The sequence below is a fragment of the Mytilus californianus genome, unplaced genomic scaffold, assembly GCF_021869535.1.
Source record: "Mytilus californianus isolate M0D057914Y unplaced genomic scaffold, xbMytCali1.0.p SCAF_1, whole genome shotgun sequence".
Lineage (NCBI taxonomy): Eukaryota > Metazoa > Mollusca > Bivalvia > Mytilida > Mytilidae > Mytilus > Mytilus californianus.
In genome coordinates, this window is record NW_026262581.1 from 17,537,928 (window position 1) to 17,553,329 (window position 15,402).

At 29.3% G+C, this 15,402-nt stretch overlaps 1 protein-coding gene across 5 annotated transcripts in view; it reads left to right on the forward strand.

Annotated features, from left to right (window-relative positions):
• The window catches only part of LOC127699982 (brefeldin A-inhibited guanine nucleotide-exchange protein 1-like), a 54,555-nt gene that overhangs the window by 22,477 nt on the left and 16,676 nt on the right, over nucleotides 1-15,402 (forward strand). The window contains exons 16-33 of one of the 5 annotated variants that reach the window (XM_052203356.1): nucleotides 332-443; nucleotides 958-992; nucleotides 1,653-1,823; nucleotides 2,141-2,225; nucleotides 2,742-2,907; nucleotides 3,723-3,877; nucleotides 4,233-4,361; nucleotides 5,106-5,264; nucleotides 5,480-5,606; nucleotides 5,871-6,008; nucleotides 6,431-6,600; nucleotides 7,228-7,379; nucleotides 7,714-7,886; nucleotides 8,422-8,472; nucleotides 11,119-11,279; nucleotides 11,558-11,688; nucleotides 12,109-12,238; nucleotides 14,793-14,816. In XM_052203356.1, the coding sequence (XP_052059316.1) occupies nucleotides 332-443; nucleotides 958-992; nucleotides 1,653-1,823; nucleotides 2,141-2,225; nucleotides 2,742-2,907; nucleotides 3,723-3,877; nucleotides 4,233-4,361; nucleotides 5,106-5,264; nucleotides 5,480-5,606; nucleotides 5,871-6,008; nucleotides 6,431-6,600; nucleotides 7,228-7,379; nucleotides 7,714-7,886; nucleotides 8,422-8,472; nucleotides 11,119-11,279; nucleotides 11,558-11,688; nucleotides 12,109-12,238; nucleotides 14,793-14,816 (2,269 nt within the window). Of the gene's footprint in view, nucleotides 1-331; nucleotides 444-957; nucleotides 993-1,652; nucleotides 1,824-2,140; nucleotides 2,226-2,741; nucleotides 2,908-3,722; nucleotides 3,878-4,232; nucleotides 4,362-5,105; nucleotides 5,265-5,479; nucleotides 5,607-5,870; nucleotides 6,009-6,430; nucleotides 6,601-7,227; nucleotides 7,380-7,713; nucleotides 7,887-8,421; nucleotides 8,473-11,118; nucleotides 11,280-11,557; nucleotides 11,689-12,108; nucleotides 12,254-14,792; nucleotides 14,817-15,402 lie in introns of all 5 variants that reach the window. The other 4 variants (XM_052203364.1, XM_052203374.1, XM_052203385.1 and 1 more) reach the window with 4 other exon arrangements.

The following is a 15,402-nucleotide window of genomic DNA, read 5'->3' on the forward strand; positions in this document are numbered from 1 at the left end:
ATTCATATGCATATCCTTATAATAGAATTTATATATAATGTTAAACCAATTTTGATGCCCCCGCCATAGGCGACAGGGACATTAAGTGTTACCCTTGACTGTCCATCTTTCTGTCTTTCTGTCTTCCCGTCCCATTTTCGTTTGTATAGAAGCTTGAGTGGGGGCATTAATGTTCTAGATTAATTCTATTATTTTTTTAAAGATCAAGAACCAACTAGACAAGTTTCATACACCATGACTGGCATGGTTTTGATTTGCTAAAAAATGATGGAATGTGCTTAAATTAAAGTCCACTTAATTCTCTGTATAACACTGACATCTTTTTTAACAGATTCAATAAGAAACCAAAGAAAGGTATAGCCTACTTACAGGAACAGGGACTTCTGGGTAATACACCTGATGATCTAGCTGAATGGTTCCATAGTGATGACAGAATGGACACGGTAAAATATTGGCTTTTTGTTCTCAGTTTATTGTTTCTGATTGAAAATGACATACATAAAGCTATGTTTTTAGTATTTAAACAGTTTAAAAAAAAAGATTAATATGGCACAAGAAATTAACAAATATGGCTTTAGTATCTGTCTTTCGATGACAAGATACAAAAAAATTAGATATACTTGAACATATACAATGTCACAAAGTTCTATACAAATATAAGGGATGCTGTGTATGTTGAATACTTTTATAATGTCTTCAGCATAGGATTAGACAAATATGTATGTAGGTTTGGTATAAATGTTGATAAAAATTAACTTTCCTAAAGAATTATTATTATATAATATTAAGATATTGAAAAACATGATATAATGGTTGATTTGTCTGACTAATTGTCCATGTATTTATGAATGGACATTCAGTTTACATTGCACTGTTCAATCTGCCATGTTTTTAAGTTTTTAGTGTTTTAGAAAACTTAAACAGAGATCTAAAGTATTCATATTTATTTATTTACAGACAGTTGTTGGAGATTTTCTTGGTGAAAATGAAAAGTAAGTATTTCATAATAATATAATGCATGATTGTGGGTGAATTTAAGCAATTGTCTTCTACTCTACATGATAAATATGATTGAAAGATAAACATAAACAGTGGAAAGATCTCTGGAGATGTTGTCATTGATCAGATACATAAAAAAAATATTTTTCACACCAAATTTAACTGAAAAAAATAAAAAAAATACGAAATTAATATGTATACCTGGAAAAAAAACCAACAAAAAATGCTGCTAGTTATATAATTGGTATCTATAAAATATTAGAACAGTTTGATTTTTCTTCATACCTGCATATCATTTTTGTCATGACAATGACCTTTGTAGCTATGTTAAACACTATATAGTATTGTTGCATCACACTTGTGATAATTGACTAGTAGACCAAGATGAAAACATTATGCAGTTATACTCTTATTGATTAAAACAAGTCCAATATGAGTTGTAACTGGGCCAATATGAAAAAAATAATATTGGACCAGGAAAACATGGAAGAAATCCATATGGCCAGGTTTAAGTTATGTTTGTATAGCTTTACATTTTAAACTATATTGACAGTTTTTATCATATTTAAGATATAAATATATAATATTGATATTATTGAATGATAGGTCTCACACATGAAATATTTGCCATTTACCATGTTTTTTATTCTTAGAATAAACAAAGAAGTTATGTATGCCTATGTAGATAAACTTGACCTAACAGAAATGGAATTTATCCCCGCTCTTAGACGATTTCTAGAGGGATTCAGACTGCCTGGTGAATCTCAGAAAATAGACAGGCTCATGGAAAAATTTGCTTCCAGATATTTCTCCTGTAATATTAAGTAAGTATATTTGAATACTTGTAATTGACCTGCAAATAGTTTTTGAACTACTTTCTTTTGACCCCCCTACAATATAGAGTTTCTATGTTGTAGGGGGAATATTGATTTACCTCTATCAGTCAGTCTGCCTGTCCTATAAAGGGAAACAAATTTTATACGAGTTAGCTTATTTTAAATTTTGCTTTAGTTGTTTTGCAGTTATAAATAATTTAGTTTTAATTAATATTTAATTGCACATTCGTTTAATGTATTTAAAATGTAGTGAGAAAGGTGATGAATTTGCCCAATACTCAAGAAGTAGCTTTCTATATTTTCAGTAATGAAGTATTTGCTAGTGCTGACACGGCTTACGTATTGGCTTATTCCATCATCATGTTGACAACTGATCTGCACAGTTCTCAGGTAAAACAGTTCAATATTGGAATCTTCTTTTTCTTTACAACACCAAGTTTGTGCTTTATTTTGAAATAAGCATTTTAATTACCGAAGTTTAAAGATATAAAGGTATAAAATTAAAAAAGAAATCATATTTGATGATAAGGACACCCAAGTTATTGAAACCAAAATTGTTGAGAAGGAATGTTGAAGTCAACCTGAAGCTCTTGCATATTGATGGGGTTGATTTTTGAACATGGCAAATATTTTGATATCTCTAGTTACAAATTAATCTGACAAGTTACATGAAAATTAGTTATCTCTTTTCTGTTTTTGAAAGCAAAGGAAAAAGTATAGTTCCAAAACTATGAGAAATATAAAGAAATAGGGTTTGGGGAAAAAATGTGTACTTATGAATAAAAGTATGAATTCAGGTTCTATCTACTTAGTTTATCAGCAGTTATGCACTAAAAATATATCATACAAGCAATGAAAAATTTTGGAGGATATATTTAGTCATTTTATTTAATTGTCTTTATGAAGGTCCGAAACAAAATGACAAAAGAGCAGTATATCAGAATGAATCGTGGGATAAATGATAGTAAAGATTTACCAGAAGAATATCTGTCTGCCATTTATGATGAGATTGCTGGAAATGAAATCAAAATGAAAGTAGGAGCTGTCATAAAACAACCAAATAAACAAGGAAGTAAGATACCAAACTGATTACTGTAAACCAACTTAATTTTGCATTTAGCCCTTTCTAGTCCACTTCATGGAGATTTAATTTTGTGATTTTCAAATTTACTTGATGTAGTTGAATAAGGAAAGATCCTAGTTTTACATATTCATGATGATTTATATTTGCATTATTTGTCCACTCGCAAAAGTCTCAAAAATAAATATCTCTCAAATTAGTTGGTTTACAATAATTGTTGTTGTCTACCATGCACTGGTTTTATAAATAAGAATTGGTCATAAAGTTGCAATTGATTATTTTAAAAAATGCATTACACATACTTATTTAATAAATTTTGTTGCAAAAAGTCATTGGATATTAAATAGAAACTTTATGTAATGTTACTGGTAATTTTTTTCAACAGTTCTTTAAATGTAAACTGCTTTCAGTAATTTTGATAATGTTGTGGGAACTCCATCCTGAGCAAGTTCAGATCAGAATAAAAACAAAAATCAACATTGTTGAATATCAATTACTGTGGATTCATTTATTTTCATGGATACTAATTTTTGTGGATTGAGGAAAATTTAAATTTTCATGGATACTAATTTTTGTGGATTGAGGAAAATTTAAATTTTCATGGATATTTGAAATCATTGAATTATTAAAGTCTGTATACAAAGCCATTAAAAAATATGTACTTTGTTGAATATTTAAATTTGTGGATAACCTTTTACCCACGAAATCCATGAACATTGGTATCCCTAGAATAATAGTGATTCCACAGTACAATGAAGTGCAGAAGGATATGATTGGTTCAATGAATGTTTAATATGAATTTTCAGAGGACATAACCAGCGATAAGCAGAGAAGAATGTTGTATAATGTAGAAATGGACAACATGGCTGCCACCGCTAAGGCACTGATGGAGTCTGTCAGTCATGTTGATTCTTTTTTCACTAGTGCTACACATTTTGAACATGTTAGACCAATGTTTAAGGTAATTGTATGCTATATAGTGGATGAATAGAATAAGAATTGCAATACATAGAAAACAATGTATATGTTTTTTATTAAGAAATTGAATACTGATTTTTTAAGTTTTAAGCAATGAAATGTAAGTAAAATGGAACATTTTGCACAGAAGTGCTTGCTTCTTAAAATATGCTACATTTCTTGCTTGCTCTGTTTTAGCCAGTAGAAAAAATACATAGATTATATAAAAATATAATGTATTGACAGATTATAAGTTTTACATCCAGGAATTAATTTATTTAATGTAACACCTTTATAATGACTCAAAACTACAAAATACAATGTATCAATAATGTGAGGACAAATAATTTGTGTTATAGATGGCTTGGACCCCATTCCTGGCTGCTTTCAGTGTAGGTTTACAGGACTGTGATGATGCTAACATTGCGTTACTCTGTTTGGATGGCATCAGATGTGCTATACGGATTTCATGTATTTTTCGTATGGAGGTGAGTGCAAACATTTTTTTTTATCAATTTTAATATCAGATGTTTAAAACAAATGTCATGTGTTTGTTACATGAAAGTGAGATTCTTCTGATACTGTGGATTCATATATTTTCGTGGATATTAATTTTCGTGGATTTATGAAATTTCACATTTTGGTGGATATTTGAATTCGTGGCTTTGCCTAAGTCTGCAAACAAGTCCATGAAAAATTTGTAGTTTGTTGAACATTTAAATTCATGGTTTACCTAAACACACGAAATCAACGAAAACTGGTATCCCACAAATCTTAAAGAAGCCACACTAGATGGTTTTTTTTTCAGATGGAACATGTGAATTAAATTTCCTTCTTATTTTATTTTATAAGCTGTCACTTTTTTACGAGGTCAAGATGTCAGAAAAATAATTTTTTTACCAAACTTTCAGTATTTATAGAAACTCATGCATGTACTGGAAATTCAGAAATTTTGCATGCATTTAATGTTGGAATTTTTGAACAAAGAAAAATATATGAGTATCTGTTACAAATTCAGGACATGCTTCATATAGATATTTATAAAAGGTGAGTCTGAGGTATATTTGTCAACCTATCTCATCATAATTTTCGCTAAAATTTCTAAATTTCCAGTATACAGGTTTTTGTATTGTACAAGCTCTCATACAAATAGGAAGAATAATGCATATTTTATCAAGATTTTAATTCCTGTTTTAATGCATGAGAAGATAATTATATTTTTCTTTTACCAGCTTGAGAGAGATGCTTATGTTCAGGCTTTAGCTAGATTTACACTGTTGACTGCAGCCTCACCCTTGACGGAGATGAAAAGTAAAAACATAGACACAATCAAAACACTGATATCAGTTGCTCATACTGACGGAAACTATCTGGGAAAATCTTGGCTGGAGGTAATTATCAAACATATTTATTTTGTAAATAAAAAGTTATGTTTAAATTGGACTATTCACCAGATTAAAAATACCTTGAAGTTTTAAGTATTTTTAATTCAATTTTCTTTACATATTTTTATGGCAGTATAATTTGTAGTTAAGTATAAAAATTTATGGTGAGACTCTGACTGTCCACTAATACTAATACTAAAATTGTTAATTTTCTTTTTCAGATACTGAGATGTATTTCCCAGCTAGAGTTAGCCCAGTTGATAGGTACAGGTGTAAAACCTAGCAGACAGTCTCCAGGTAAAGGAGATATGCATGGTGGACACCCAATAGAGGCATTTGATCCTGAAGGTAAGTCATATATTTTCATATGTATATAGCTTTTCTTGAAAAAACTCAGATTCATCAAATACTTGACTTCTTGAGATACTTTATAAAAAAGTGATTTTAAAACTCACACAATTTTTCAATATATCTGAGGTGAAATGTTGAATGTAAATATTTATGTAAGCATATTGCCTTGGAATACAATATAAATATGATAGATAATATAAGTATTAACAGCTATTATATCTTTGTATTTAAGGCTTTGATAAGATTTTATCTCTCTTCCAGTTATTGCCAGAGGAGGATTAGATTCCAAACGTTTGGCTAACCTACAGGAACAGATGGGAGAAACCAGTTCACAAAGTGTGGTCGTCGCTGTAGATAGGATATTCACAGGATCTGTCAAATTGGATGGAGAAGCTATTGGTTTGTCTTTTGTTTAAAATTTAATGTAAATTAGAAGTTAGAAAAGAAGTTAAAAGATATTTTATTCATGTTTTAGGATAAAAAAGAAAACTCAAATTTATAATTTAAGTGAAAACATGGATTAAATCTTGGAAGCTTTTACAGCCTGTGTCTTAGTGTTCATTCACGCAGTAAATCATTCACAAGACTTATTCTATAAAATGTGATACTTTGAATTCAGAAATTTTTGCAAAGTTTTTATTATTGTGAAAATTGGGACACAGTAGATCTCAAAAGCATAAAAACATGAATATAAATTTGGATAGCATTAATTGTATGCAGCATTTCCTAGCATTGTTATCATTAATATTGAACTTTTGTCCATTGTTCAATAATTACAATAATAAATGTCTGTCAAAAATTTGAACATAACTTTATTTCAGTTGAATTTGTGAAAGCTTTATGCCAAGTGTCCATGGATGAGCTAGCACATGTCAGTCATCCTAGAATGTTCAGTTTGACCAAGATTGTGGAGATTTCCTATTATAACATGGGTAGAATTAGGTTGCAGTGGTCTAGAATATGGCAGATTCTTGGTGACCACTTTAATAAGGTACTGTATAAAGCACTGTAATTATTTTATTGTCCATGTTTATAAGCACTGTCTTATTTTATTGTCCATGTTTATATAAAGCACTGTCATAATCTCATTATTCTTTTTTTTTCTTCATTTGCAGAAATAATCTCTTTTAAAAGACATTTCGGTAGCTAATACTTTCAAAGTTTAGTTGAATGGTCAAAAACAATATTTACTTAGAATGCCATACACACAAACATATATTTCAAAATTTTCAAGATTTTATTATAAAGCAACGCTCATAAACATATATGCGTAACATTAAGTAAATATATAATAATAAACATGAATTATAATACAATAAACAGTTAATAAAAAATATATACAAAACATTATACATATCACAATAAGTTATTTAGGTTTCTAATAAAAGATGACACCTGTATATATAATTTAACATTGCAATAAGATAACATGACTGCTAACTTCTGTTTGCTTGGATACTGCGTATAATAAATAGTAATAATTTTTTCTCTAATATTACGTTCAATTTTTGCAGTTTTGTACTGCTCATATGCAATAATTTAACTGTTTATCTGCATTATTGCTCTTTAATTTCTGTCACGTATTGCCTCATTGTTAGAATTTTATAATTTATTTAAGGTTGGATGTAACCCCAATGAAGACATTGCATTTTTTGCTGTGGATTCTCTGAGACAGCTGTCTATGAAGTTTTTGGAGAAAGGAGAATTTTCTAACTTCAGATTCCAAAAAGATTTCCTTAGACCCTTTGAACATATCATGAAAAGAAATAGGTTAGAATTACTATTAAAGTTAAAGCTAACAAACTTTATTTACAGTGTAAGCAACTGTAATTAAAAAGACATGTTAATGATAGATATTTTTTGGTTTATTCAGATGTGTTTAGTTCATGAAGCTCAAAGCAATAGCTGTTTTACATTAGAGATCTAAAAGATTTGTGTATGACATATAGATTTACAAACAATTATTGTGGGTATTTTTTGCTCAGAAGCTTTTTTCACTTCTCACATTAATTTTGTCAAAATTAAAATATAAAATTTCCTTTGAACAAAAAGGTGAGAAGATGTGCGTGTCACTTGTAATTGTTCTCTTTGTATATATGTTCAGATCTCCTACAATAAGAGACATGGTTGTGAGATGTGTTGCACAGATGGTCAATTCCCAGGCAGCTAACATTAAATCTGGTTGGAAGAATATATTCAGTGTGTTTCATTTAGCAGCCTCAGATCATGATGAAGCTATTGTAGAACTAGCATTCCAAACAACGGGTAAAATCATATGTGAGTATAATTAATGATTTCATTTAAACAGAAGTGGCACAGTGTTTTATATTCACCAATGCTGATGCCTGTTACAAGTATTATATTTTTGTTGTTGATTAAAAGCTTCACACAGCAATTTGTAGTGTTTAAATGTGATCTTGAAGTAAATTTAAATATTATTTGGCATGAGAGAAATATTTGAATACAGTTTACTTCAAATGATTCATAAGTGTTTTATGTTTTATATGGAGAGTAAGATCCACATGTAATATTTAAAAATAAAAATGGTATTTTCAGCATGGAATGTGAAGTTATGTCTAGGTTATTTTCATTATAAGAATGAACAATACTGATACTTTGAAAAAAGAAATGTATGAGTTTCTTAAACATAGTATTTATAATATATTTTTTGAATTATCGAGAACAAATTCTATCACTTTAGTTCTTGAAAAAAAGATAGTTTTGTAAAGTTGTGCTTTTCCTTTTCTCTCATAAAAAGGTAAATTTTCATTTAATAAAAAAAAAACTATGAATGGAATTGGTACAATTTCAGTGACTCCGACACCTAAAGGACAAGGTCTGTTTAGCTGGTCTGTAGATAAAGGTTAGCTGCTCAGCACAGTATTTGCATTGCTGTAGTATATTCTATTCTATGGGAATATCTTTAATTCATTTAGGTTTTCATTGGAACTATTACCAGCTGACATAATTCGCTGTTACTATTTAGAAAGGGGAGATAAATCTTTTATGACCTCATGGTTTTATCACTGTGTGAATTGTATATATGGAGTTTGGTGTGGTTTTGTGTTTAAATCCTGTACTCCTGATACTTAGTCTTAATCTATTTACATCTTTTATGTAACATTAAGGTAGATTCATGGTATACCGCCATCTTGGATTGTACAATCCCTGTACAAAATCGGTCTAGTTATTTGCCTAAATCTGCAAATTTGGAGACAGATTTACAATTTATTGGTTAGACTGTTTATTTATGTAAATAAAAATTGGTGATTTATTGTATAACTCAAAATATTTAAACAAATATCAAATTTTGTGTTATTAGAATCAATTTTTTCAAATAAGCCATTTCAGGGAAGATAACTCTTTTAGTAAAAAATATATACTAGACTGATAGGGAAATTTTTAATTTTTACTTGTAGCATGAAAACAAGTTCGGTGTCACCATTTTTTCTTTTTATTTTCTTAAAACATATTATAAAACCTATCTTCTCACAATTTATTCAAAATTCTATCTCATAGATTTTTTTTTATGCACACAAATGTGTTTTTTCATGAACAATCTAACCAAATCTAGGCAAATTTCAACGACTCATAGCTTGGAAAATAGCACGGTGACCCATACTTTTTATTATATTTTTGAAAAAAGCATACTAAAATCTTCATTTTGGCAAAGTATAAGAAAATTCTATCTCAAGAAATATATACCTATGATCTACCTTAAATGTGTAGGGATTGCATTAGTATTTTCTTTTTTTTAAATGTATTTAACTTGATATTTCATGTATTTGTATGTTTGTTTTTTTTCAACAATCTTCCTTTTCATTTGAGTTTTTCCCTTGATACCTATGTGTAGTTCATACAATCATGTGTAAACAATTAAAATAAAATTTTTCTTTAGTCAAAGTATTTTTGCACACTATATCCCATTTCTTTTGAACACCTACTGTAACAAAAGTATACTATAACGTACAAGTATTTGTATATTGTTTTTTTTTAAATCAATCTGCTGCTTAAATTTGTATTGGTGTTTAAAAGGGATCAGGAAGAATGATCAGAGTCATTATTGTCTCCCTGCGACTTTCATTGCGGAAAGCAAGACATAGGGATTACTTTTCTGGCGATGGCTGCAATGACGGCGTCAACAATTGTTAAGTTTTCTACTCAAGTTAGTTTGATAGGAACTACTTGTGATAGATCATTGATATTTTGTATGAAGATGCATTACTATCAGTACATATCAGTTTGATGACAATTTTGAAGCCCTGCCCCCTAGGCCATGGTCCAGCGACTTTGATTTAATTAGCAATTTTAAATGTTAAGTTATCTGCTTAAGTTAGTTTGATAGGAACTACTGGTGATAGATCAATGATATTTTGTATGAAGTTGCATTACTATCAGTACATATCAGTTTGACAACTATTTTGAGACCCTGCCCTCTAGGCCATGGTTTAGTGACTTTCAATTAATTAGCAATATTCAATGATAAATTTTCTGCTCAAGTTAGTTTGATATGAACTACTTGCGATAGATCAATGATATTTTCTTTAAAGTTGCATTACTATCAATACATATCAGTTTGAAGACTATGTTAAGGCCCTGCCCCTTAGGTCATGGTCCAGTTACTTTCAATCAATTAACAATTTTCAATGTTAAGTTTTATGATTAAGTTAGTTTGATTGAAACTACTTACAGTAGACAATATTTTCTATAAAGATACATTGCTGTTTGTACATCTCAATTTATCAACCATTTCGAGGCCCTGCCCACTAGTCTGTCCAGCGACTTTGAATTAATTAGCATTGTTGCTGTCCATCAGATTGTCTTTTTCTGAATTTTATGCCGACAGGCGAGACATATCTCTGTGTCAACAGTTTATTACCATTGATTCTTAATAATTTTTAAAAAGATTAAAAATGTAAAAAAAACATCTAAGTGGCCAAAAAACTTACCATTTAAATGCCAAAAGGTCAATCATAATGCCACAGTGATACCATCTACATGTCATAATCAATATGTATGGTCATGGATTTTGGTGTTGACAGGATAAACAACTACCTTGCACACAACATTTGAATGACTTAGCATTTCCTAAATAGGAACTTTGCAGAATGATCGGTTGCTGCTCATGTTTCAATATTAATGAGAAAATATCAGCACAAAGCATTTTTTTAAAAATTTTCATTAAATATTGACAGCCAAACGTTTTTCTAGTTTTACAGTACTTAATATTTTTTAAACTCAAGTAAAAAAAAACATGAACTTACGCTTTTAAATTTATTGCATTTATGATATAAGTTGCTATCTTGTGGGTAGTTTGCTTTGCATTAAAATATATCATTATTTCAATATGTATATTTGTAGTTTCTGAGTTATATGCTTTAGAATGCAGATTTTATTTTACAGTTTATATACCATATTTATATTTATTTTACTCTTCCCGTTTAGTTTCATTGTCAGAATAGTTGGTTTAGATTATTTTAATAATTGTTCTAAATGTTTTCCTTTTCAGTAAATATATTTGAACAGCATTTTGCAGCCATCATTGATTCATTCCAAGATGCAGTAAAGTGTCTATCAGAATTTGCATGTAATGCTGCTTTTCCAGACACTAGCATGGAGGCTATTCGACTGATCAGAAACTGTGCGAAATATGTTGCAGAGAAACCAATGGTAAGTTCCTAACTCACATACTATATTAGATATATATTTAAAGTTGTTTATTTTTGTGATCAAAGCTCTCCACAAGGTTGTTATTTTTCATGTTTTTCTTGTTCCTGATTCCAAAACTAAGGTCAACAACGAAAGCTACAACCTTTGTGTAAGTACAAATACTTTCACTTCTTAATTTATATTTAATAATTTACAGTCAAAATATATCATTTATTAGTGCAGGGATAAAACAAGTAAAAATGATTGTCCATTAAGTAATTTTTTTTAAACATTATTAGATGTTCAGAGACCATGGTGGTGATGAAATTAATGTACCAGAAGAAGATCGTGTTTGGGTCAGAGGATGGTTCCCTGTTCTGTTTGAGCTTTCATGTGTGATAAATAGATGTAAACTTGATGTCAGGACAAGGTAACCAATGATCAATTTAACAATGATGAAAAGAAACAAAATAGAAGATAACTAAATGATTTCTTTAGATCTTGAGCTGTTTAAAATGTCTTTTTGTTGAATAATAATGACTTGTAATAGAAAAGTTGATATTTTATATATTGACGTATTTTCAGTTTTCCCAGTAGAATAGACTGTTTTCCTTTTATATGAAAATATAACAAGAACATTTCTGATTTACTGTAAAAGCAGGCAAATTTAAAATGATTGAATTATGTCTTTTAATAAACAATGCATTTTATTTAGTGACAACACAAATATTTAAACCCATGTTTTTGAATTTGTTAAAACATGCTCAGGTAAAGAGAGTTGGTCTGTTTAGACAAATGATACTAGAATTTTGAGTTTTTTTAACAGTATACTTTAATTTCTGTCTTGCAGAGGTCTTACTGTGATGTTCGAGATAATGAAAACTTATGGTGACACATTTCTCAGCCATTGGTGGGCAGATTTATTCCAAGTTGTTTTTCGAATCTTTGACAATATGAAGTTACCAGAACAACAAAATGAGGTTGGTGTTACTACTGTAAGTGAGAAATTTGTAAGAAATCTAGATGTGCTGTGTACTACTTACACACTATTGTATAGATGCTGTGTATTATCAGCACACTAAACATCTGATCTGTGTGATACTTACAATGTAGACAGATATTGGTACTAACTATTCTATTATTTTGGTAAGTTTTATTTTCATCTTTTTGTCATGTCATGAATGGAAAGATATATGATAATATATTAAACTTGACGTTACAGTACAGTGTTTGAAAATATAGTTTTAAAGTATTATAATTGTTAAGAAATGTCTGTTCAGCATGTGAAACTTTTGTCATTTCTTCAAGTATTTATATTGGACAGGAAGAGAAGACAGAATAAAATTTAAAAAATTTTTTTTATGAACTGTAAACTAATATAAGCTGATACTTTTTTCATGTATAGCTCTTTTTAGCCCACTTTGTGTTACTTTTGCTAATTTCCTACTTTGTTTATTAATTCATATAAGAGCAGATCCACACTTTTGATATATTCACAACAATTTATATTGGTATAATTTTTCAACCCGTGTGATGAAATTAATGTAATAGTTGGTTTACAGTTTATTCAATCGATACTTTTTCAATTATACTATATAAGAATGGTAATAGACATTGATGGCATGACAAACTTTTACCAAAGTACTGAAGTCAACACAGAAAATCTAGCAAACTAGACATCATTTATGACGAATAATTTAAATGTGGGAGATAGAAGGTCGATTACATTCATTACTTACATAGCTTTTTTCATTGTTGAAAATTGATGTCAGGAACATGTAATTAGGTTACAGTGATTCAGTTGCTAGATTTTCTGTGATGTTCCATTTAGAATTATCTGATAATTGTAGCCAATTTTTCATTTCTATTTTGCTTTGTTTTACTAATTTTCCTTCCATATTTTTTTATTATAATGTAAATTACTTATACTCGTATTGGTACTGTAGATTTTATTTTCATGTGTAGTAAACACTGTAACTATTGTATCACTTCAGTGGCTCAATTTAAAGAAGGGAAAGAATATGCATTGATAATACAACAGCTCATCAAAATATTCAAAAGCATGAAAAGTAGCTGTTAAGTTGAAGATTTATGCAACTTTAAAAACCTTTTAAGAAATTCAGTTTTTATAAATATTGACAACTATTGGCTGTTGTTTATATATAAGGATAAAAGGAATGAACTTCAGAGTATTTTTATTTGCTGGATACAACTTCAAAATTTGATGAATTGCAGCTATTCAATTATCTAAGGGGAATAAAGTTGAATTATTTAATATATGAATTCTGAGCTGATGAGACATGACTGTGTGATATAACATTGAAATGTAGTATATTTTGGTTCATTTTTGCAATTAAAATGTAGCCTTTCTTTTGGGTGAGTTAATAAATGTATTCACTAGAAATGGTTGCCTGTAGAAATGGAATGTTATTACTAAACAGAATTCCACTACTCACTCTTAAAATTTTTGGTACATTCCCGTAATACTTTTATATTGGTATTTTGTTAAATCACCAGGAATTTGAGGTAATTTAAATAGTTGTCATGGGAATGGTATTTTATGTCATTTTTGTTTCTCTCAGGGTTTTTATGTACTAACAGACAAACTAGTTTTTTACATGCTTTTTGTATTATGCAACATTTGCATGTTTTGATGTTTGTGCATTCCTTGTAATGAGACCTTAACCTTTGACCTGATAATAAATTGAATATGAAATTGATAAGCTGCCAGTCATTGTAATATTTAGTATGGAGGTCTATGTTTCAAGTATCCAAGTTAAAAAAAAAAATTAAAAATTTTTTCCTCAGTATGAATTTTTTTTTACAAAAAAGTAATAAAAAGTAATAAAAAGTGGTAAAACACAGATTTTACCACTTTTTATTACTTTTTGCTGTTTTGTATGTAAATATTAATATCATATATTTTTTGCAATTCAGAAATTTGCATATCAATGAATTTTGTTAAGGACCAAGTACAACCATCTAAATTTACAAGCAGCTTGAATGAGACTATATCTTTAATACATTCTTTGCCCATCAGGATGCATCTCCTTGACAGGGTCATATAATTTTAGTATGTTCCATTAGAAAAAAAACATGGTTCTTAGAGAAAGCACTTTGGTAGTCATTTAAAGAATCAATTTTATACCCCACTCTAAAGGGGGGCTATATTGCAATCACCCTGTCCTTCATTTTGCCCAATAAATATTTTCACACTTTTATCAGAAAATATTCAAAAGAATTACTTCATACTTGGTCAGCAGCTCGACAGTGACGAATTGTAACGTGTGAGGAGTTTTCTGTTCTGCCAGACACCTATTTCCTATTAAGAGAGGGGTTATGCTTAGCATGCCAACACATGCAGTTTTGTTTCATTAAGCATGCATTTTCACTGTTAAATAGTTTTGCATTTAACAATTATTTACAAATGCTACATCAGAGTGCTTTTAGTGAGTGCCATGTAGGTTTTAATGGACCTGTCCCTACATTGTTCCTTGCTTCTAGACTAAAATATTAACTTTCCTGGTATTTCAGTGTACTGTTGCTCACAGGAGATTTGTAAGAACTGCAAACTATACAGTATACATATATATAATCCTGCCCTTTTTGAAATATACACTTATGCTAGGGAAACTTTATTATATGCTTAAGTGTGGAAACATTATGCTTTGTGTAGGCTACTGTAAAGTATAAATATGAACTAATATGAGAGCATGTTACAGTTAGTGTATTGCAGTTCAGCAGTTGCATGCTTATTATAAAAATATAATCTAGACAGCTTGCTAAATAAAGATAGTTGAATATGGTGAGATTTTAATACTTTTAATAGAGGAAATGAAAAAAGGAAATGTATTCAAGAATAAGTTTTGTTAATCAAAAATAGAATCATGATTGATGCACCAGTATTCATAACCATATTCTATATACAAATTCTTTATTAAAATTCAATTAAATTATTCATATTTATATTCTATATATATTTACATTAGTGGTAATCGGGGTGTATTCAGGATTTATAAAACTATTAAATACCAGTGAAAGTGTTATACAGAAGATCTTAGACACTGTCACTTGGGTTCCCTAAAACCACGGTTGTCTTTAGTTGGGATAACTTAAATATTAATGAAGAGTTATCTTATCTTGC